Raw genomic sequence first — 25966 nt, 5'->3', positions numbered from 1 at the left:
ATTTCACCTAACCCAGTCAAAATTAAAGCCATTCAAAATTTTCCGAAGCCCACCAGAGTGAAGCATGTCAGGCAATTCCTTGGTTTATGTGGCTTCTTTTCGGACCATTGTCCGTCTTACACTACCACGGTTGCTCCATTACAAGAACTTCTGAAGAAAAACAACCGGTGGAAGTGGGACGCCGCCTGCGAAGATGCGTTTAATAGGACTAAAGAATTAATGAGTAATAGCGTCAAGTTGGGTTATCCAGATTATACTCAACGTTTTATAATTCAGACAGACGCTTCAATGATTGGTGTTGGCGCAGTACTGTACCAAGAGAGAAAGGATGCCGAACCTCGCATAAATTACCTAGCCTTCATGAGTCGTAAGTTGCGCGAACATGAACGGAACTATACTGTCACGGAGCTGGAAATGCTTGCCATTGTCACCGCCCTAAATCACTGGCGTAAATATATTTATGGATTCCCCATATTGCTAAGAACAGATCACCGAGCTCTCACATTCATATTAAAATCCACCATGTCATCTGAGAGAGTAAATCGTTGGACATTGTTTGTACAGCAGTTCGACCTAGAGGTGGAACATTGCGCCGGAAAGGAGAATATTATCGCCGACGCGCTCAGTAGGAATCCGGATCCCGAAAGTGAAGTTCTACACTACGTACAGCTGACTGAAGAAGACCGAGAGATTCTCGATAGGTTGAGGCAGATTCCCGAAGAACAAGAGAACTGGCCAGAGTCACGCCGTATAATTCAATATCTAAGAAAGCAACTACAACCTGGAACACCTGATTATGTAGATGCTGAGAGGCGCGCTCAAAATTATAACCATATTAATGGAATCCTGTACAAATACGTGGACGAGGCGCACACTCGACTTCGAGTTGTTATTCCACCTGCTTTACAAGTTGATCTCATTTGGCTGACACACCATTCCATAGGGCACGCAGGAGTAGATAAGGTCATGGCTACTCTTAAAGAAACTTTCACCTGGCCGCGCATGAGAAGGATGACACGCACGGTACTAATGACCTGCGATACTTGCCAACGCATAAAGCCGAACGCATATCTATTAAAGCAACCGCCGAAGCCACTGATCCCAGAAAAACCACGCGAGTTATACTCTATGGACTTTTACGGTCCCCTCCCTAAGGCGACCAGGGGGCTACAGTTCATCTTGGTATGCATGGACGTATTCACGAAATACGTCATGTTGTGCCCAGTACAGAAGGCTAACACACGTACCGTTATTAACCAGATCAAAAATAAGATTATACCTAAAATGGGTAAACCAGATAAACTACTCACTGACCACGGGTCACAATTCACCTCTGCCGCTTTTCGAAGAGATATGGAGCAAATGGAAATACAGCATGTGATGAGTTCGATACGGCATCCGGAATCGAACCCTTCCGAGAGAATCATGCGCGAAATTGGCAAATTTTGTAGGATCTATTGCCCGAGGCAGCACTGGCGATGGGTTGATGTAATCCCAATCATTATGGAGTGCATCAATTCAACAGTACACGAATCGACCCAGCAGATACCTAGCGTAGTACACTTTAATGAACAGCCCGAAAGGCCGTGGAAAGATATCGTGCCATGTCCTGAAGATCCCAGACCTTCTGTGGAATTAAGAGTGAGAGACACTCTGGAGTCTCTAAAGAGACAAGCTGACAAACGATTACGACGACTCAGGCGTAAGCGGTTTCACCGACCGCTGCGTGTAGGCGAATACGTATTAATCAAGCGCCCCGCAACTTCCGACCCTCCCAGGAAGTTCTATCACAAGTTCGCTGAGCTTTACATTGGACCATACAGGATTATCCAGAATTTAGATAACAACTCATACAAAGTTCAGTCTATGGATGGTACCGTTGAAGCCATTTATAACGCCGCTAATTTGAAGTTATATCATATGCCAGGACAGCTGCCCGCCGAGGATCCAAACAATCACGAGGACAGAGAACTGCCTGAGGAACGAGACGACGAAGAAATGCCCGATGATGAAGAGGAAGACGACGACGGATCCAACGCCGCAGGAGAGCCTGAACGAGAAGAGGAAGAAGAAGAAGAAGAAGGGGAAGAAGAAGACGAAGTGAACTTCCTGATAGTTGGCGGAGACCGCCGCGACGCGGATGATGGCGAAAAGGAATCAAACCAAGATGATTACCGTGAATGCACGGAGGGAAGAAACATGATGACTGAGGAATACTTGCGTATACTCATGTCCAGATATGAGTTGAGGCACGAAAATAACAGTCTACGTAACTGTCAAGTGTGACGTGGCAGAAACCATGAACTGGAAAGAAAAATCCCTACTCGTGATTTTTCTTTGTCAAAGTAGGGAGAGGATGTGACCGTTCATCACATCATCAAGACTATATTGTGGCATTCCGCCGCTCAAATGTGCCGTTTTCTGCGCTTTCATACGTTAATTAGCGCCCAAGTCAGCGCACGTCCACCCTCCACGGGGTGCGAGTGGCGAGCTGTCAGCCCCACACACCAAACTCTCTTTGCGCGTAAGTACTGTACCGAGACATATTTTCGCCTCCGGCCAGAAGCGCTCTCACTCAGGCGCGACAGAGAAAGAAACACTCCCACAGCAAGTAGGTCACGGAGGTCGTGCCCAGCGTTGGCAAATATCACTTTTCCGCTCCTTTTCCCGCGGAAACACCGCTGCCAGAAACCTGTCTTCAATTGTTTTCAGGAGAGAAATTAACATAACTCGCATACTACAAGGCAGATTTTCATGACTCAAGGTTCATTAAAAGCGGCGAATTTTATAGAAAATTTTGACACCAAGAAGTCCTTTACATGATTCTAATGGAATAATCTACGCTGTTTGTGGACATCCCACAGGTGTTCACCATCTGGAGAAAGCTGTTAGGGTGACCGAAGCCACGGAACCGCCAAATTGCAAGCCCCTCCCTCACTGGGATATCAAAGGACGCTTTCGAGATTAAAGCAAAACGCGTGAAGTGATCAAAATGATAAGTGATCAGTAGAAACTCGCGCAATTGAGCTTTAATTTGATGCATTGATCGATCCTGGAAACCACGTGCCACCGGACCGCTTTCTGCAGGTAGGAGGAGTCTTACCCTCTCTTTCGAGTCCGACACGTTTCATGATAAAAGGGGGTGCGAACTGAGGCAAGCATCTTGTTCTATTCTGCCAGTGGCATAGTGAAGTGGTACCTAATGTGAGTGACTCTTCGGTATTCTTTGCTTCAGTGCTACAAAGTGTGACCAGTCAATAATCATTTGAATAGTGTTTATGTAGCTGAAATTCTATCAGTGATATGATTATGTAACAGTGGAGTGAAGATTTAGTGATACTAACAGAGTGCGGTATTTAACCCTAACCATGACGGTCATATGATATGCAGAGCGCTTATGTGTACGAATATATGAGTAAAGAAAACGTAAATCAAACGCTAGTAGGCTGTGAAATCGTGTAAGTAAATTCACGAGTGTATTAACTGCCGAAGAAATAACATGGGAGATCCAGTAACCATATAATGATGAATGATCAGGTGTAGGAGAAAGTGCGGCTCAGTGGTGACGCGTAAACTCAGGGCGATATCGGTAAAGAAAAAAATCCCAGACGTAGTAGCTAATCTGTACTCCCATATAAACTAGTGCTGAATTAGGCAAGGTCAAACCACGTTCGTAAGGGTAGCTTTGGGACTTCTAATAACAGTGAAAGTGCGAACGTGATAATTAGGGCCTAAACTGCCGACAGTGGGATAGACAGCCAATAGGGAAAGCAACGGGCTACAAACATTACCGGTGCTTGGTTAGAGGACTCGAGCCTATGAGTCTCTCTGATCATAAAAAATTATAATGTGTTGCCAATTATCACAATTATAATTAAGTCAGATTCCCTCATTGTGGTGTGCCAGTGACATCAGTCTCCGAGAAAGAAGAGAATCAACGGGAGGCCCGCACTTAATCAAGACGCCGTGGAACCTCAAGGACTTCCTACTGTGTACGGCGAATCAAGACATCATGCCATCCACCCAGCGGCAGCCGAACACCGGACTCCAGGTTGCTGATACTGTCGTAATGGACGACTAAACGACTAGATGTGCCTTCTTGGGTGAGCTGTGGGGTGATCCAGGCAGATGAGTATTGTGAAAATATTTGAAAGTCTATTTCCTGTAAAAATGTAAATATTTAATGCATGCAGATTCTTTAGAAATGTAGGGTAGGATTTCGTTGTTCTCAAAGGGATGGCAGTAGTTATTGATAGGGCTAGTGTTTATGTTTCTTCACGGTCGGGGACCGTATTTCTTTATTTAATATGGGAATTCATGCATGGTAATTTAAGACCCTAGATTTGATTTACCGTGGAGCACTATGGGAATTAAAAGGGATTATTTAATATTCTTGAAAATCATTCCCTGTACCATCGATAAAAAGATACGAGTAATATGAGTCATCGGGAAATTTCAAGGTTTTCTGTAGTAGATGCTTCACGTAATGTGTTAGGTCATCCCCTGTATAAATTAAGTATGGCGAAGAAGAAACCTCGATATGACAAGTGAAGTGTGATAATGTGTGAATTTATTTAGAACGCGAGTGTTAGCATACTTTGTCCCGAATGCTAGGGCTTTTCTTTCTTCCATAATATGCGTGTATTGGTTATGCCGAGAAGTGAGATCGAGCTACTCCAGCTGATAAGGAATAGATCGAATGCGGTGTTGATGAAATATAAGCAAAGTATGCGCAAGGTTGTTTATCCCGTGCTAATGGTATAAAGTAGGCTAGATGCAAGCCGATGTGTTTAATTGATGCGTGTGGCATCCAATGAATAATGATATTTTGAAGCGAAATGCCGAGGTGGCTAGATAACGGGACCGAGTTCCCTTGTGTTGAAAGTGAAAGCGCAGGGTGAGGACAGTGTAAACAGCTGGCCGGTGAGATTTAAAGTCCGGCCAGGTAAGGAGGGATGTGAAATACTATCACCGCTGTGAGAGGAACTTAGTGTTAGAGGGCTCGTTCTCTTTCTCTCCGGCATCGATATTACACGCAACCAGTCAGAAATAAACACCGTTGGTTAGACCTACAATTCCAATAAATGAGAGAATTCCCCCATTTCTTTATGTAACTAAAACGACTAGGGATTTTCAGGGTGGAAGTCACACTTCACAATTGTCATGGGACATGAGTTCATGTCTCATCAGCACCAGAGGCAGTTATGCTGCTGCTATCAGCTACGGGCGGATGCCCCGGTCCGTGATTTATATTGTAAATGTCGAGTGTATTTATTGTCTTCTATCCATAGGTGTGATATGTATTTGAGCACTGTATTGTTTTCTGTTTCGCTAAATATAATTCATTTAAGGATCATCGTTGTACAAGTGTCGAATTCGTGTATATATTTAAGTGACATCCCATTGGAACATACGATGTGTATTATTTGTTTATCTCATGAGATAGCGAGATAGGTGTTTTTCTTTCTAATAAGTGAGACGACTTTCAGGTATTTTAGACAAGCTCGTATATCAAATACGCCTCACCTGGTTCATTCGATAGCTAATGTTAATTCTCGCCAATAGGACGACGACTTGGTATTTGAATATATAGTGTAATAATGTAAATACGGCGAGTAATACAAGATACGCCATCATCCAATTATTTCTGTGTACAACGGTACTAGTGCATAATGTGTTTGAATATCTTCAGAGTGAATTGCAATTCTAGGGAAAGGACTAGAGAGGACGGTTACACACTCAAGAAAATTTACGGTGTCTAATTTATATGTTTAATATGGTGGCATATCCATGTATAAATTATCTACGTGTTTTCTCAGGCATTAAATTTCTTTTTAAAGGAAACGTAATTCATTCTTCTCATTTCATAGGTAAATAGTATTCCTCTTATTATTATGATTCCCCTACTGCAAATTATTAGATTACTGCCCAGTAAGGACAGACTGCGACCCGTATGTCTCTACCGGCTCAGCTAGTGCCTTGTAACGCTAGTAGGGGAGAAGGGGTCTTCGGCGCTGCGCCCGGTCGAAGGCCTCATCCAAGGTGTTCCATTTTTAACGTCATGTTGCGGGAATATTATGGTCTATTGATGTACTGATACCACGAAAGGTTACAATATACCTGCAACCTTCACAAGGCTGCAGGTTGTTCTTATTGGGTCTTCTTGGCTTTCTCTCTCTCTCTCTCTCGCTCTCTCTCTCTCTCTCCCTCTTCACCTGGTAGTTCTAGAATGGAGAGTCTGATTCTACCCAGCATCTCACATTCGAAAAGTATGTGTTCAGCTGATTCCTCTGCTTCATTGCATTTCCTACGTATATTGTCTCTTATTACTCCAATTCTATGTAGGTGTTTTTTTTCAGATGGCAGTGTCCTGTCAACAGTCCTACTACCCATCTTATATTTTCTCTGCTGAGTTTCAACAGTTCTTTAGTACGCTTCTTGTTTGGTCCCTTTATTAGTTCCTTTGCAAGCCTACATCCGGGAGTATTTTTCCAGTTTTCCATTTGTTTCTTTTGCACCCATTTTCCTATGTAGTGTTGGGCTTGTCCATAGGAAATCCCGCATACAGGTTCTGGGCCTACAAAATGTGTTTCTGCCTCTTTCCTGACCAGTTTATCTGCCTTTTCATTTCCTTCTATACCTGCATGCCCTGGTACCCATAACATTTTGACAATGTTGTACTTTGAGAGCTTCAGGAGAAATGAATGGCAATACCAGACAATTCTGGATATTATCCGGACTGCTTCTAGTGCCTTAATGGCCGCTTAGACTTGCTATGGTTTTATCCCTAGATATAGAAGGGGCCTTTAACTATACATCTTTGGGCTCCATAGAACGTAGTCTAGAGAGAAGAGGAGTGAGCAGTATGCTCATAAAATGGATTATGGCCTCACTGCAGGGCCGTCAAGTTCTGTTTACCCTCAACGCTGTAATGTTGAGAGCTAATATAGACAGGGGGTGTCCACAGCGAGGAGTATTATCATCAACATTATGGTGTCTGGTAGTGGATGAACTACTTACCAGGTTAAATGTTAGAGGAATATACGCCCAAGGCTATGCAGACGATATAAGCCTGATGGCGGTAGGAAATTTCCCCAGTACGGTTTCCGAACTCGTACAGAGCTCTCTACGTAGGGTGGAAAGATGGTGCCACGAGACAGACTTGTCGGTTAATCCCTATAAGACGGAGCTCATGGTATTTACCAGGAGGAGGAGGCTAGACGGACTGTCAGAGCCTTTCCTATTTGGGAAAAAATCAGTTAAGACAACCTCGGTTAAGTAGCTAGGGATAATCCTTGAGGCAAGACTGAGTTGGAAGAAACATATAGATCATAAAGTGGATAAGGCTCGCAAGATTATGTGGGCCTGTCGCAGGGCCGTCGGGAAGACTTGGGGCCTAAGACCTAAGGTGGTCCAGTGGCTCTATATCTCCATTATACGGCCCACGATCACCTATGCATCTATAGTCTGGTGGCCAGGCTCAGAGAGTAAAACTGTGAGCACCAAGTTAAACAGTGTCCAAAGACTTGCGTGTCTATGAATAACAGGGGCACTGGATACTACACCATTATGTGCAATGGAGGCCATCCTAGGTCTTCCCCTCTTACATTTATATGTTAAGGTAATAGCGGGAATGAGTGCCTATCGCCTTTGGTCACTCGGAGGGTGGTCCTTCAAAAACCCGAATAGAGGTCATACCTCCATTCTTACAAGACTTCACCAGACTTGCCCTATGACAATGATGATCGGGGATCTGATGAAGCCTAGCTTTAATTTGAATTATAAATTCACAGTGGTGATACCCACAAGGGAGGAGTGGGCCGCGGACGCTGGGGCCCGTCTTAAATCTGGGGGCTGTACATGGTACACAGATGGCTCGCGGACGGAGACGGGCACAGGCGCCGGGGTCTGGGGGCCTAAGACAAGGCTCTCCCTTCCTATGGGTAAATATGCTACTGTTTTCCAGGCTGAAGTATACGCAATACTAGCCTGTGCTGTAAATATATGGAATATGCCTGGACACAGAAGACACATCACTATTTGTACTGATAGCCAGGCAGCGCTAAAAGCACTATGTGCAGTTAAAACAACATCAAAACTGGTATGGGAATACCAAAGGATGTTAGATCAGCTGTGTGAGCTTAGCTCAGTTACCCTATTATGGGTTCCTGGGCACACAGGTATCAGTGGAAATGAAGAAGCTGACAAACTAGCGAAACAGGGCTCAATGGGTTCCTTCACAGGACCAGAGCCCTTCCTGGGAGTGTCACTCCTAAGTGTGAGACTGGCAATATCCCAATGGATAAGCCAGTCTCACCTAGATATTTGGAAGAGGTTAACCATAGCAAGACAGGCACGTGAACTTATCAAAGGGCCTAGTCAAAGCTATAAAAAGGTCCTAATGAATTTGAATAGGACCAGAATGAGAATGGTAGTTGGACTGTTAACAGGCCACAATACCTTACAGAGACACCTACACATCATGAAAATCACCCAGGATCCGATGTGAAGAAGATGCAGTAAGGAGGAGGAGACCTCCGCGCATGTGTTATGTCAGTGCGAGGCTTTTGCAAGCACTAGACATCGATACCTGGGCTCACATTTTGTGAGCCTGGAGGACATCAGGAATGCCAAAATCCGGACACTGGTATCCTTTATAGGAGCACTAGGGCTGGACTAGGCAAACCCGTTCAAGGGCCACAAAGGGTCTTCATAGACCTACGTGTGGAGCTCTGCGAAAACAGGGCCCACCCATTTCTTATCTATCTATCTATCTATGGCCGCTTAGCTGTCCGTAAAAATGAAAATGTTCTTATTCCTAAAGTTCATTTTCAGATTTTCTTCAAGACAAGTTGTGATAGCTACCACTTCAGCTTGAAACACTGTAGTGTGTTTGCCCAGGCTCATCTGGATTGATCTCTCAAGTCTTCCCCCGTTGATCCCTCCTCCTGTGCCAAGGCCGGCTTCTTTAATATAACTGATGTAAGTGATGTTATAGATCATCTTCCACCTCCCTTCCACCTACTGGGCGATTTTAACGCCCATCACCCTATATAAGGCTCCCTTGCCTCAGGGGAAGGGGGTTGGAAACACTAGTAAGGGAGCTGGATTTATGTATTTTAATACATGTGAACCAATTCATTTCAGTGTACGTTACGGCACATACTCTCGCATGGACTTAAGTCTATGCAGCCGAACGCTGGTTCCCCTGTTTCGAAAGAACTCACACGATGATCTCTGTGACAGTGACCATTTTCCCACTATCCTTACTTTCTTGAAACAGAAATCAGTCGGGGCTCCTCCTCGGTGGATTCTTAAACATGATTATTGGACGAAATTTACATCACTAGCGGTCTTTAACGACATGACCAGGTGGAGAGTAGACGGTGATATCAATTACATAACACAAGTTATTCTTGCTGCTGCTGAGAAGTCCATTCCATCGTTTTCAGGGACTCCTCGCCGAAAACTTGTTCCTTGATGGAACGCAGAAATTGCAGCAGCTATCAAAAAACGACGTCGCGCTCATAAACGCTATCGTAGAAAGACTACTGTGGCCAGTTTGGTAACATTTAAGAAACTCCGTGCTAAGGCGCGAGTTCTTAATCGACAGAGTACGAAATCTTCGTGGAAGAGATATGTGTCGTCTATGATGTCACATACCAGGTCATCTCAAGGGTGGACAAAACTTCGACGTATTTGGAGTATCCAAGGATCATCTTCTGTACCGGGAATTTCCATTGCAGGCAGTATTGTCACTGAACCACACTCGATTGCAAACCACCTAGCCAGTCATTTCACGGATTTGTCAGACTGCGGGAATTACAATCGTGATTTCCTCGCTCTGAAGCGGGGGGCAGAACATCATCACCTTAGTTTCGCCACTCATGTTTCATAGGAATATAACGTGTCTTTTACGGAGTATGACCAGACAACGTCCATAACCAAACGTTGAAACACCTTAGTGAAGATAGTCGTGTGTTCAACCGAATCTGGTTAGAGGGTGAGTTTCCGTCTCAGTGGTGAGAGGGCATAGTCATTCCTGTTCTCAAGCCTGACAAAAATCCTAAGTATGGAGGAAGTTACAGACCTATTAGCCTTACTAACAGTTTGTGTAAACTATTTGAGAGGATGGTAAATCGCCGACTTGCGTGGTGTCTGGAGAAACAAGGACTTTTGTCCGAGTACCACCGTGGTTTTCGAGCCGCTCGCTCGACCACTGACCACTTGGTACGCCTGGAGAGTTCTGTCCAGAATGCATTTCTCCGCAAATATCATTTGGGGGCTGTTTTCTTCGACACAGAAAAGGCCTATGACACCACATGGCGATATGGTATCCTTTTAGTCCTGCATCAATGGAGATTTCGAGATCACCTGCCGGTATTTATTGCGAATTGTTTATCCCTCCGTCTATTCCGTGTCCGAGTTGGGAGGGCATACTCGCAATACCACGTTCAAGAAAATGGAGCCCCGCAGGGATCGGTTCTTAGTGTCACTCTTTTCGCGAGTGCCATTGTCGCTTCTACTGGTTCAGCAGTAATACCGTCGCTATGTGTGGACGATTGTGCTCTGCATTATTGCTCGCATAAGATTGCAGTCGCAGAGCGACAATTACATCAAGCTATTAGGAGAGTGGGACGGTAGACTTTAGAAAATGGCTTTCGATTTTCAGTCGCAAAGATTTCTGTTGTCCATTTTTGCCGGCAACGCAGTCTTCACTCGCATCCTGAGCTTAATTTAGGAAATGTCGCTCTTCCCGTAGTTGACATCGATTTCTTGGGCTCCTTTTTGATAGCAAATTATAGTGGGAGCCACATGTGCGGCAGTTAAAAGTGCAATGCACTAAAAAGTTGAATATGAAGTTCCTTAGCAGCTCTAATTGGGGGAGGGGGGTGGGGAGAGATGACTACACGGTGCTCCTACGATTTTATAGGGCACATATTTTATCCAGGTTAGACTACGGCAGCGCAGTATATGGATCAGCAAGGCAAAGCGTCCTTGCTAAACTGAATACCATCCACCACAGCGGGGTTAGGTTGGCAACGGGAGCTCTTCGTACAAGCCCCATTGCCAGTCTGCTCGCTGTATCTGGTGTGCCGCCTTTACACGTGAGGCGCCAGCAAATGATTATGTCCTATGCTGTAACTTTGCGACAGATGCCACTTCACCCAAACTATTCTTGCGTATTCCACTATGGAAACCGGCTCTACGCTGCTTACCCTCGAGCAACGCAGCCGGTTGGAATACGCTTGGATAGCAGTTCGATGTACCTCCGGTTCCCTGCCTTGTCAGACAACCAAGCGGGGCACCTCAGTGGATAATACGACGATCTGAAATAATCCTGGATCTGCACACTGGCCCGAAGGGAAACACGGACCCTTCGATTTATCGGAGGCTCTTTCTGTCCGTTGTTCGCCGCTATCCAGGTTCAGTCGTCGTTTACACGGATGGTTCAAGGACAGAGACGAAGGTGGGCTATGCGTTCGTTGTCCATAATGATAGGTTTATTTTTGCTCTCCCGGAAACCTGTAGTGTGTACACAGCAGAGCTCTATGCTATTTGTGAAGCTCTGCGGTACGCACTGTCCGATGAGCGCCGACAATTTCTGCTGTGTACTGACTCCTTGAGTTCGCTCCAGTCTATTGATACCTGCTTCCCTCGGCACCCTCTGGTGCAGAGGATCCAGGACCTACTGGCCGGGTGTTCGGATGCCGGCACCAGAATTACGTTTCTGTGCATCGCGAGCCACATTGGTGTAGAAAGAAACGAGTTAGCAGATCAGGCTGCCAAGGAGGCGGTTGCCCGTTACCTTACAAGGTTCCAGCAAGTGATGTTCGCCCTCAGCTGAGACATTTGGTTATGTACCATTGGGAGATGGAGTGGCAGGCTATTCCACTTCCAATAATCTGAGAGCGATAAAAATGGTACAAAGGTACGGAGGACTTCCCTTCGGCCTTCTCCGAGGGAAGCGGTGGTATTATGTCGTCTTTGGATCGGCCACGATATACTAACGCAGTCCTATTTACTGAAAGGAGAACTCGTCCGGTGTGTACTTGCGGCGATCTTCTTACCGTGGTACACATCCTTAGGGAGTGCGTAGACCTGGTCGATCTGGGCCCGAGTACCATCTCCCTCATCCTGCGAGATGACGAGCAGTCAGCAGAGGGATAGTGGTCTGTTTTATCGTGTATAAATGTGGTGTTTCGTATTAGTCTTTTTATTATTGTTCACTACGTTTTGACTCTGTTTTAGTTTGTGTTTGTCTGTTTTATTGTGTTTTTAAGTCATTTGCATGGTACATTATTGAATTTTAAGGCAATGCGTTATTCTACCATAAGCTATCATCTTTCGTTTTACCGAAAATAAGGTATTGCGAATTAGATCCCCTCATTATTTTAATTTCACCATGATTATTCGTCTTCATTTGTTTTAAATTCTAGTCAGTGAATACATTTTAACATTTTAATTATCATATCATGCCGTCCATCTCGTACCATTAGGGGCGATGACCTTATATGTTAGGTCCTTTTAAACAACAAGCATCATCATCATCATCGTTACACCCGATCACAAGGCACGACACATTAACATAGTTACATGGTGAAAGGATGTCGCTACATAATTTCAATGCGTCATGATCTGCGAACGGATGATATAACATTTCGCTAGGGTTCAGAACCATGTGCAAAATGTGCTCACTGAATATTAGCACAATACAGTGTGCCTGCGGGGAATAGCACCCCTACAACCATGGGCTGCAGCAAACGATATTGAAAGGGGCTGCTGAATCACACTGCATATTACGAGTGACATTATTTAACAGCGAGCAAGATGATGTGTGCTTTGGGTCATGTATCTAGCAGCTTGCAATCGGCATTTAGTGAGTTCAAACCCCACTGTCGGCAGCTCTGAGGATAATTTTCTATGATTTTCCATTTTCACTTCTTGATTAAGGCCATGGTTGCTTCTTTCCCGCTCCCATCCTATCCCATTGTCACCACAACACCTATATGTGTCAGTGCTATTGAAAGGAAACTGTAAAAGAAGTCTTTTTATAAAAAGTAATTTAGTCATTTAATAAACACAGGCTCTATATGAGTGCATTTATTTTCAACAGCATGATTACGTTATTCAGCTTCCCATAAATAGCAGTTGCCCAGTGGACAAAGCATTTTTACATAAGTTCCTGCACGTCGTATAATTAGATTGTAAATGAGGTAATGACACTAAAGAAAGTTATCTCAATGAAGTAATACTCTATTGTACTTTGTACAGCAAGACTGGCTTCCTGTAAGTTTACGAAGCTGGTCGGCTCTACGCATCATATACTCTATAGCCCACTACAGCTGGACGATGAAGGGATTCTCCTTCTCTGCACGATATGTCTTCACAACTGATGCTGTCTGTGGATACCTGAGAATGCTGGAACCTTCAGGTAATAGCAATATTAGTTTCAACCCAAAGAAAGGCCTTTGAAAGTGTTTTGTCACTTTACAAAAACAGTCTAAGCATTATTTTAATATAACTTGAAACAGAGATTAATGAAACTCAATATTCTGAAAACTGGTTTAATGTGAACTAAAATCTTTAAACGGCGTAAGTTTTAATGAAAGAGAAATGCACATTTCTGAATAAAAATCTTTATTATTCATATATAAGATCGATATAGAATAATATTGCACTCTGTATTGAGGCAGAAATAAAAGTAAAACAATATAATAAGCTTAATCGGATATCATAGTGTTTGGTTACACATACAACACAAGTATCAGTCGCTAGTTACAGTGCCAGTTCTTCCTCTTTGGTTATTACACACCAATCCTTGTACAGTACGTACGAATTAATCGAAACGAGGTATTTCTGAATTATTTTCTCAATGATTGGCAACAGTGTGTTACACATTGCTTATTATTCGTAGATACGGTGTTCTCTATGCATTCTTTGCCCTGTTATACATTGGTAAATAATCTATGAGACGATTGTTTTAAATACTCTTCTGTTTATTTCCATGTGTGTCACTTTTGAGAAATGTTGAGGTTTTGTTGTGTGTCTTCATTGTGCAGGCCTACAACTCGCAGAAAGTGCGGTATCTCTTGGCATACTTCCATGGCACAAAGAGAGAATTTGTTCGCCGCCACAAACAGACTGGTGTTAGCTTCTTCGGTCTGCATAAAGTAATTTTAAATAAATAAGTTTATAAACTATCTGAAAATATGGTTCACACCGGAAGAAGAAACAACTTCCACGAGAGTCTGATGTCACTGCCTTCGTGATGTACAGGCCGTACTGTAGTTCCGATGACGTCACGAAAAGAGGCGAACTGTTTCCTCTGTCCGACCCGTGCAATGCAAAGAATTGATATGTCCGTACCTTGTAATTATAAAAAAATATTTACAAATGTTGTATTAATATAACAGGTGAGATTATTAACACCTGTAATCGCATCATAACACGTAAGTCAGGTCTATGTAATTTTAGAGAAGTGGGTTTGGAGCGGGATCTACGCGGTCAAAGCTTGAGTGTTTTACCAACACCTCCTAGATATAAGGCTTCACAACCGTTCTGGGAATATACTGTGACGTCAGAATCGGCAGGTAAGCTTGAACTTCTTCAGTAATAAGACAGCAATAAGTTTGGCTATGTAACGCTGAAATTAGAAGAGTTTTAATTCGTTTCATGGTGCCAAGCTAATAACGTTGTATGTAATGGTAATGATATATAGCGTACTCAACTTTAAGGAGAACTGCCACAGTGATAACGAAGTGCATGCATTAAGTTTCCGAAAGACGAGGTATTGCGGCAGAGATGTTTACGTGCAATGCCAAGACAACACTACAGATTTACTAATTACTCAATGGTGAGTAACTATTATTATTACATTCTCACGCCATTATAATGAGCATAGGCCTATGACGTATTTAACTACACGCAACAGCTGGTGACATGTAGGCATATTTACTTTTCAAAGATATAAGGTTATGTTAGCTCACAATCATGGGATACATTATTATTATTATTATTATTATTATTATTATTATTATTATTATTATTATTATTATTATTATTATTATTATTATTATTATTATTATTATTATTATTATTATTATACACAATAAAACACATCACATAAGCCTACAAGAGCTGCTGGTGTAGGCCGATTCACTCTGTAAATGCACGAATTTCGCTCACGGTGATACATTATTTTATGCCACAGACATTTCAAAGTCAGTGATATTTTGTGGGAAGTAACTGGTACTGATCCTCAGGAAAAACTTTCGGTTATATGAACGCCACTGATCCACGAAATATCACTGTAATATTTGTCACATGTGAAAGGTAATCATTGATTTACTCAAATAAAGTCTCGAATCCCAGGTAGATTAAGAAATATCGTCGTTACTAGCAAGAAATATGAATACGTACTTATGAGCTGTAAACAGGAGTCCATCATGTTGCATTCCGCTGCTCGCGCCGTCTTTTGTTTGTTTCTTGAGGTCCAGGGCTGGCACCGATGAATGGGAGTGCCATGTCTGTGAATTCTTATTATCTTTGTGCATTTGTCTAGCGCGGACAGTTCAAAAAGCAAAATGGAGGTGAACAACATTAAGGATGTTATCGCTTTTTTTTTACGACGAAAATCACCATGTAATAAGGAAATTACAGGACCTAAATCTCGTGCCGAAGCAACCGGAAAATAGCATGATCCCTGGACCAATAGATATATTACTTTATTAAAGGAACAGCACTATTAGACAATTGACAGTTGAAGTGACACGACACCAAAGCATTACCGGTGTTGTGTTACACACAAACAAAACACGGAAGCCCTGCGACGCAGAAAAAATTGTATATAGCTGTAAGGCAGTAAAGTATGTATTCTGTAAAATTAAATATTTCCATTATTTCTTAATCTACCTGGGATTTTAGACTTTATTTGAGTAAATCAATTATTACCTTTCATATGTGACAAATATTACAGTGATATTTCGTAGATCAGTAGCGTTCACGTAACCAAAACTTTCAACTACTCCTCTTCCAACACCATGATTGTCAGAGAATACAGTGTCTTATATCTTTCGCAACTGCCCATCATATTTATCGTCACATTCTGGCAGGTGAAGAGAAGGATCCAGGCAAAAACGTAGAATAGAGAGAGAAGCAATAAACAGAGCCATTGAAGATAGTATTAGTAACCATACCTCATAGACAGAATTGCAATCAACAATCATACACAGCTGAAAAGTACAATAAACATGTTGTTACCTGACGGTTGTTGTACTGTGATGAAGGGAACGTAAGTAATTTTTCTGTACTGGATACATCAAGGCAACAATACTGCCTACCATATTGAAATAGGACATGGCCTTCATTCTAAAGGGGTTTTATTAAAGTATAAAATATTTCTAATGTATATGTGGACAAAATTACTATCGGTACTACAAATGCGATACCGGTATATTGTTTAGTTTAAAACTTCATAGCTGCATTACAAGGAATGAGTGTAACAATGTGCAGAATGATACAAGAAATAAGTTAATTGTAGTCCAAGTTGGTAAATTGAACACCGAGGATGATGACCCCCACAGTTAATTTAATAATCACAGTTAAAACTTTGCTTAGTTCATAAAGAAGTATGTTAATGAATTTCTTGTTATTTGTTTCTGATAACTCCTCATGCTTACAAATTTATGGCCGGCTCTGTGGTGGAATGATATCGTGCTTGCCTCTTACCCGGAGGACCCGGGTTCGATTCCCGGCCAAGTCAGTGATTTTACCTAGATCTGAGGGCTGGTTCGAGGCCCACTCAGCCTACGTGATTACTAGACCTGGGAATTTAAGGCAAATGCCTATTTCGTTCCTTACGAAATAACATGATTTTTGTTAAATATGTTGACGTTTCATGATAAATCCCTTACATTAAAAGAGTTTTATAGTGCCCTAAAATACCTATTTGGACCTTTAGAGCCTATTTTACTATTTTAGTGCCTAAAATGCCTATTTTCTATATTTAAAATAAAATTCAACTTCTGTAATTTTTACAATCACCCAATGGACATCCCTGGAATGAGCAGAACACCAGAGGGTGGGTTTTTCGCAGAAATGTCGTTCTTCCCAGACAGCTGTCACCAAAGGAATGCTGAGTGAAGTGTGGAGGTGGAGGTGGAGGATTAGCTCAGAAGAACAACGAGCAGGTAGTAAAGGACGTACTGTGTCGAGTGACGGGGTGAGGGGGAGGATTATCTAGGAAGAACAAGGAGCAGGTAGTAAGAAGGGACATACTGTGTCAAGTCGCCAGTGAAAGAAAATCTGTTTAAGTGAATATAGTTCATCTTGCCTAAAACGAAATCATCTAAGAGTGCTCTTATACAACAATGGCTTGTACAATTTCCAGGGATGATTTTCTGCCAGTACTGCAATAAACAGGTATGTGCATATATCTTAAATTTCATATTAATCTAAAACTAAGGTTGTGATATTGGCTCCTCTAATTAATTGTAGAGACCTAGTCCAGGCGACCTGGGTTCGATTTCTAGTATCGGCAGTAATTTAGAAATCTATGAGGTCTGGAACGGTGTTGACCCAGCATCGTGAGGACAACCGAGAAGCTACAGTGAGCAGGGGTGACGGAGGCAAGGCAATACGGCTGAGGGATGTATCGTGCTGACCACACGCCACCCAATATCTGCAAGCCACGAGCTGGGCAGCAACCGTTATTGAAAGCCAAGGCCCTTCGGGGACTGTAGTGTTCTTGTTCTTAATGAACTTTAGAGTAATAATGGCTTAATTTAAATAGTTCAAAATTACACATTTTATTCAATAGCTCACCTTTTCTATTCATCATCTCAGTTTCTGATTGACATCACTTTATCGTGTTTTAGATTTCACATGAGAAAAAATGCCACCTTCAGCAGCATGCAGATACTGCCAGTCACAAAGCGAAAGCAGCCATGAAAAGTAACATTAGACAGACTCTGCTCACACAAACTATATCTCCTACAACCCATAATGGTTTCTATGCTGATATGTGTAGAGCCCTATTTGCAGCAAATATCCTCAGGAATGCTGTGCATAATCCTGTTTTCTGAGATTTTTTACAGAAATACACCAAGCAGCACATCCCATCAGCATCTACATTAAAGAAAGCTACTTACATATTTGTTACAATGGGGTCATTTTGTCAATCAGGGAGGATATTCAGGAGTCTTGCATATCGTTATGTGTGGACGAAACCACCGACTCTGTGGGCACGTACATTGCTAACCTTATAGTAGGAAAACTGGAACCCAATCAGGCATCTACCGCTCACCTCCATTGCTCTAAACAGCTTGACAAAGTCAATAGTCAAAGCATTGCATACTTCATCAACAAGGGGTTGCAATTATGATGATTCTAAAGTCCTTTTCCTTGTCTCCGATGCTGCTTCCTACATGATTGCCACTGCACCTCTCCTGAAAACTTTCTATCCTTCTTTAATTCATGTTACTTGCATGTCCCATACCTTACATAGACTCGCAGAAACAGTTAGGGCCGAGTTTCCTGCAGTAAATACTCTTATTTCAACAATGAAGAAAGTGTTCTGTAAGGCTCCATCAAGAATAGCCATCTTTCGAGAGAAACTCCCCTCTATTCCCCTTCCACCGCAGCCAATCATCACCCGTTGGGGTTCCTGGATGGAAGCTGCCCTGTGTTATGCAGAACATCTTGAGGAAAACATGACTGTGATAGGCAAATTGCCTTTAACGGACAACTCTGCATGTGTGTCGTCTGTCGAAGAGCTGTTAAATGATCGTTCCAGTGTTCAGAGAGACATTGCGTATATTCAGACAAATTTTTCATTTCTTCCAGTCACCATTACAAAAATGGAGGAAAAGGGAAACAGTCTCAAACAGAAATTTTCTCTAATTGAGGAAGCTGAGAATAACAGACAAAGTGCTAGGAACAAGGTAGGGGATAAAATAAGAGACAAGTGGTCTATTGTACTGCAGAAGAACCCAGGTTATTCAGTGCTGAAACGGGTACATCAGGTAATGGATGGGGAAAAGGTAGACTTACCAAGTGAAATTGAATTGAAAAATGTAGGTAAATTTCCCTATGCCCCTCTAACATCTGTGAGTGTGGAGCGCTCTTTTTCTGATTTCAAAATGATTTTAACAGACAAAAGATACCGCCTTACTGTGGAAAATTTGGAGAAGATTATTGTTATGTACTGTAAAGCAAACTACGAATGAAAGTACTGTAGGAATGTTCCTCACAAATACTAAACACATACTCCATTCGCGTTTACACCGTTATTGGATGCCTACAGTGCTGTAATTGTGTACAGTGATTTTAGTATTAAGGTTTTAGATCAGTACTGATAATGATATATCATATAATCCATACGTTTTTTGACACATGACTTTTTTATATTGTTTTTGATAAATGTCTTCTTTATTCTGTCCTAATTTTGCAGGTATTTCGGTTAAGAATAGGGATACCACGTTTGTTAAAGTAAAAGAGTATAACGTTACACTTTAAGTGTATATTGTAATATTTTAAAGTCTATTTCCTGCCTATCCACACATTTTAAAAACATATTTTAAGTGCCTATTTTCTCTTATAAAAGCCTATTTACTTGTTTTAAAAGCCTATTTTAGGCGCCTAAAACTAATTTTTTTAGAGCCTAAAATCCCAGGTCTAGTGATTACATTTGACGAACTGTCTGACCGTCATATAGCGGCCCCGGTCTAGAAAGCTAAGAATAACGGCCGGAAGGATTCGACGTGCCGAACACAAGACATCTCGTAATCTGCAGACCTTCGGGCTCAGCAGCTGTTGCTTGGTGGCCCAAGATTCTTCAGGGCTGCTGCGCCGTGCGGTTTTTTGCAAATTTATGATACATAGCAGCAATTTAATTTTGCCACATATCAATACTTTTAAAAGAGTAGGCACCAGTCTGAATGGTAGTCCAATATTACATACTTCCTGGAAAACATATAGTTCAAGGTTTTGAACAGAATGACAAATTTACAACATGGATAGTAGATGAAATTCTCATTAAACCATACATGAACTTCAAGGGAGGAAACATTGTAGGCTCATGTGCAAATACTGCCAGTGACGCTACATCAGCTTAGATGTTAGGCCTAAGCTAATATTATACGTACCGGGCGAGTTAGCCGTGCGGTTAGGGGCGCGCGGCTGTGAGCTTGGATCCGGGAGATAGTGGGTTCGAACCCCATTGTCGGCAGTCCTAAAGATGGTTTTCCGTGGTTTCCCATTTTCACACCACGCAAATTCTGGGGCTGTACCTTAATTAAGGTTACGACCACTTCCTTCCAACTAATAGGCCTTTCCTATCAAATCGTAGCCATAAGACCTATCTGTGTCGGTGCGACGTAAAGCCACTAGAAATTTATATATAAATATACGACGTGCTAGTTTTCTTTTAAGATCATGTAATGCTTATTTAGTGCCTATTTAAATTCAAATATGTTTGTAACTTCCTGTTGTGCCGTTGGCAATTCGACCTAAGTAAGTTAACATTGTAAAATGCTGTCGTGTTTTACGACTGTGTACTGCTTAATGGCAGAGTTGCTAAATACGGTAATAACGACAGTATAATTCAATATTCTTTAAAATTAAAACGCTTTTGTTAATAAATAAATTATTCCATTGCAAAAAATATTAAAATCATGTCTGTGTTTGAACATGCTCCGCGTTTCTCTGCACTGTCATCGCCTCCTTAGCGTGACGTCACCCCGCTGTTGTTAGGCCTTGGAGGTGTTGGTTTTACTCGTCAATGCGTCCAACAAATAATGATTATGCGTTAATATAAATATGGAGACAACAAACGTACAATAATAATAATAATAATAATAATAATAATAATAATAATAATAATAATAATAATAATAATAATTGACTTTACCTCCATAACTCTCGACGTCCATAAATACAGTAGCTTTCTTGTTTCTTAACACTTCTGGCACTATCCTTGGAAGACTTTCTTGAGACCCTTTCTTCCACACAAACATTTGTACCAGTTTTTGTTTAGGAATAGCCCACGTCTTCCCTAATATTAATGTACTGACCAGAAAGATCTGTTAGTTACTTCCCGCATTCGTAGAAGTTGCCGAGGAATAACTCCTTAATTATTACTTAAGTACTAAGTAGTTAATTATTAAGATGCATTGCTTCAAGAATCTAAATGTTTAATTTTAAAACTTTAAAATGTATGCATAAACATTCTAAAATAATTTAGAAGAAGGTTAGGTTTTATAAATTACATTTAGTTCTACATTTTTAGACTGGGTTTTGTTTTTACTCGCGTTAATTTAGGGGAGAAAAGGCAGCGCGTACTCAACATTCCTAACCCAAGAAATAACCATATGTAGGTTCGATTGATCACTGTCCACTCTTATGCTTGTTCATTATAAACTATAAAACGCCCTGCTGTAAATCTGTGTAAAAAGAAAGTCAAAAGTAGAACTAATCATCAGCTTGGGAAAATGAGTGAAACATACTCCTTTATTCTTCGTGACAGGTATATTTTCTTTTGGGATATTCGTTTTTCATAAATGTAACTTACCCTCTTACGAAAAAAAATGAAAATATTAGTGTATATTTACTTGTATATTTGTAGGCCTATCTTCGCTGTGGAACGCACTAGTTCTTAGCGTTGTGGCAATTGCGAACTTTCACACACTGTATTTAAATTCGCAACGCATTATATTCCACAAAAACGCGTTATACCTTAACAATTAAATGAATACATTCCTGTCTTTTAACAGTCGCAGTTATCCAAAGAATTCTCCCAGTCCTAATGAATTACATTCACAAGTATAATATGTAACATTCGCTTAGCTCGCCTCAGTTGATCAGGTGATGGGCTTGGCGCGCTAAAATATGGATCCCTTATCGACGAAATTATTAAAATTAGGGTTATTAATAATAAAGTTGTACAGTACGTAACGTACTGTAACGAGCGCGGGAAAGCAATCAGCTGATCGTTAGGGGGGAAGTTTAGCACATGAGTTAGTAGAGTTAAACATTGATTTTCGCAGTTTTATTGAAATTTTTAACGATGGCCGCATGTTCACTCAGATATATGTGAGAATGAGTCGTCATCGACTGCATTAGTAAGTGGAAAGTCGTTAATTAGTGAAGAAAACTTAGTGTGAGCGTGTATTTATGTGAAGCTATAGGTTAAGAAGATCGTTCTTCAGTGTTTTAATTTTGTAGTTTATTTGTGTAAAGTTATATTTATAGTGTAAAATTAATTTAGTGCATTCTGTGTTTTATTATTAACCACAAATTGTATATACTTGAATTAAGATGATCAGTGAGGGAAATCACCATGCCTAAGAGTTGCTGTGTGCCTGGCTGCAAAGCCAATTATAAACAAGGAGAGTACACTCCGGTATTTGTGTTTCCTTCTGATGAAGAACGAGTTAAGTTATGGAAGAAGGCTATTCCCAGGGAGAATTTAATAGTTAATCACAACACAGTTGTGTGTATCAAGCACTGTCCTGAAAATAACATCCTGAGAAAAATAAGAGTGTCCCGTCCAGATGGTGAGTTAATTTTTTTGATTGTGTTATAAACATGGGTAACATTAGGTAGGCTCTATATTTTTTGTAATCTGACCTATGGCTTATCTGAATTCGGTGTATTTGAACATGCAAGTCTTATTTATGAGTATCACCGACCTCGATAGCTGCAGTCGCTTAAGTGCGGCCAGTATCCAGTATTCGGGAGACAGTGGGTGCGAACCCCACTGTCGGCAGCCCTGAAAATGGTTTTCCGTGATTTCCCATTTTCTCGCCAGGCAAATGCTGGGGGTCTACCTTAATTAAGGACACGGCTGCTTCCTTCCCATTGCTAAACCTATCCTGTCCCATCGTCGCCGTAAGACCTATCTGTGTCGGTGCGACGAAAAGCAAATAGAAAAAGAAATGAGTATCAAACAGCATGTAAATCTTATCTCCTGACAGATTCAGATCTTATTTATGAATTACCTCCAGAAGTAAGATATCTGAATTTCCTAAATCGAGGGGGCTTAAAGTATCCATTAGACATGTCAATAGAACTTGGAATTGAGGTGTACAAAGTATTTTGTGTGTTAGTGTCAGATACATATAAGATGGAATTTCTAAATTCAGACGATCCTAAGTGTATCACAAAATCCTTGGCTTTGGAGTCAATGCAGTTGGCAGATTCCCTAGTCATTTGTGACTGCGGGAAGAAATTGGAAGACCTGGCCGGACAGTGTATATATATTTGGGTGAATATATTTTTAAATAACTTTTCCAAAATTCACACCGACTTGTGTATTCAACAAAGTGCTTCAAAGAGAGCAGACCTACTCCATACTGGTGTAACTTCCTGTAAGAGGTCCAGGAAAGCTGCGGTGTTCGTGGAGTGGAAACAGTGAGGTACAGAAATAATTTATATTTGTAATAAATAGAATGGTAATTGGCTGCATGTTTTCTGTCAGTGTGTATGATGTGAATGTTCCAGTTGACCAGAAAATTGATAAAATCGCAAGAATATGTCTCAAAAATGTTAGGCTGTACTCAGGCAAACGAACGTATACACGCGAGAAATAGAACGTTACGGAGAAGGATATGCATTGTATGTCAGAATTAACAAATATTTGAGGATAGGTTTTGGTTCTATAAGGTGTTAACAGTTATTTTAAGTAATTTAAACGAGTGTGTTACCATTCAAGCGGAGCGTATGCGTATCGCCTTCAAGTCCCCCCCAAAGCGTGACGTCGAGAATGGTGTGTTGCTATGACAACGATAACAGCGGATGCTATCGCCACGTGGTTGGCTTGCTCTCAATCGGAGTGGTACTGTGTTAGCTGTTGCTACTTTATGCAATTATTAACACGAGCTTAGGATCGGGTCGAAGTTTATTGAATTGCATTAGGTTACAATATTCAGCCTGTATGAAAGGGTGATATGCCACAACGCAGCGTACTTCGTAGTTACTGCTTTCCCAGCTCAAATGTCATCCTCCAACTCTCGTGGGCCCAACTATAATCAAAATAGAATGGCAGGTTTCAGCTTCTATCTTCAGGCAGACTGAAAACCTAACAGTTATAAATTAGGTGGGTCGAACTGAAAACATATTGCTCCAAATATCACAACAACGAAGAGTACAGACTGGCTCAATTTCACACAAGAAAATAGGAAACTGTAACGGGGAAAGAAAAGGACACCAATTGATGTTTTCTCATCAGTAGAAGCAAATCAAGCCCCAGACTCAGCACAGTCGACATCGCGATCAAAAAATCCGTTCGACGGCCGTACACTCCTGAATGAGGCTGCCAGTGAGCAATGAGGCACCATGTTGAAGATCCCCGTGTCCTGGTGCAAATCCTCTTCCGACAGGAAACGTCAACCCTTCAAGGTCTTTTTGAGGGGCGTAAACCGTGAGAGATTACGACTCATTCACCGCCCACTTGTCCGTAATGGATGAGATTGGTTGTTTTCGATAGAAATGCTGCTTCATACACAGTCTTCATTCTCCGATGGATGCCCACCGGTGTTCGCCATAGTTCACGTGGCCGCTCCTCGGCGCGACACGGCTGCCACACTACATGTCCGGGTTTATAAACCCGCATCAAAGTCTCGCTACGTTGCATGTTCGCTGCAGCAACGCCCTCAAGTGGAAACTTTTTGATCAAGCCTTACATTTGAGAGAACTGTGAGTCGACAACATGTGTGTTGTTTGGAGAAAATAGGACTTTGGTCCGAGTGCCAAGGTGGTTTTTATGCTGCTCGCTCCATCAGTAACCCCTTGGTACATGTGGAGTGTTCTATCCAGCACACGGTATTTGGTCGCTGTTTTCTTCGATGACACCACATTGCAATATAGCATCCTTTCAAACCTGCATCAATGGAAATTGTGAGGTAACTTGTTCCTTGCTATTGCAAATGTTTGTCCCTCCATTTATTCCTTGTCTGTGTAAGGAGAGTATATTCGCCACATGGAGTCCGGCAGGGATCGCTTTCCAGTGCCACCCTGTGCACGATAGAATTTAAACGGTATTGTCGCTGCAGCTGGTTCAGCAGAGGACCTTAGAATATTGCTTTTGGTTTTCATTTTGTGTTATTCACTTCTGCCAGAAGCGCAATCTTCTCCTCTATACTGAGCTTTATGGAGGGGAATGTCACCCTTCCTTGGGCCCCTTTTTGATAGTAAATTATCGTGTGTAGCGCATTTTCGACAATTGAAAGTCAAATGCGCTAAGAAACTGAATATGTTGAAGTTTCTTCGGGGTGCTACTTGGCGGCCTGACCGCACGGTGCTGCTACACGCTTATAGGTCACATGTATTATCCAGGTTAGATTACAGCAGTGTGAATCAGCAACGCATAGCATGCTTGTGAAACTGAATAGCACCCACCACAGCCTATTTACGTTTGCAATGCGAGCATTCTGTACAACCCCCATTGTTAGCCTGTTCGCTGATTCTGGTGTGAAAACTTTACACCTGAGATGTTACCTAATGTGACCGATGCCACTTCACCCAAACTATCCCTGCGTGTTCCAGATGGAGACTGTCAGCTCCGTGCTATCTATCTACCAGTCCCACTGGCGGTTGGTATGCACTTTGATAGCAGTTACAGATTGTTTGATGAATCTTTCCTTCTTGTCTTGTTAGATGACCAAGTAAGGTCATCCTGAATCTGCACACCGGGCCTGACACGGACCACTCGGAGGCTCTTCCTGTCCGTTGTTGGCCAGTATCCAGGTTCACTAGTTACTTACATGGATGGTTTGAGGGCAAAAGTGAAAGGAAGTTTTGCATTCATTATTGAACGGAAGCCTCTGAGCGACTTACTAATCCGACAGAAAATAGTACTGACAGCAGTACAGGAAACTAGATTCACTGATGAACATGCCTTCGAGTCACAAGGATACTGGGAAGAAAATTGGGTCAGTGGGTGATGAAGAATGTACCTCACTTAGGT

The 25966-nt window shown here is 41.9% G+C and overlaps 1 protein-coding gene across 1 annotated transcript in view; it reads left to right on the top strand.

The window, feature by feature from the left end:
- The window catches only part of LOC136872117 (uncharacterized), a 740234-nt gene that overhangs the window by 627270 nt on the left and 86998 nt on the right, over positions 1 to 25966 (top strand). The window contains exon 14 of the mRNA XM_067145963.2: positions 13276 to 13435. Coding sequence (XP_067002064.2) covers positions 13276 to 13435 — 160 coding nt within the window. The remainder of the gene's footprint in view (positions 1 to 13275; positions 13436 to 25966) is intronic.

This window comes from Anabrus simplex, chromosome 4 (assembly GCF_040414725.1).
Source record: "Anabrus simplex isolate iqAnaSimp1 chromosome 4, ASM4041472v1, whole genome shotgun sequence".
NCBI classification, from domain to species: Eukaryota; Metazoa; Arthropoda; class Insecta; order Orthoptera; family Tettigoniidae; genus Anabrus; species Anabrus simplex.
Note: the sequence above shows the minus strand (reverse complement) of the source record. Positions and strands in the feature narration are given on the sequence as shown.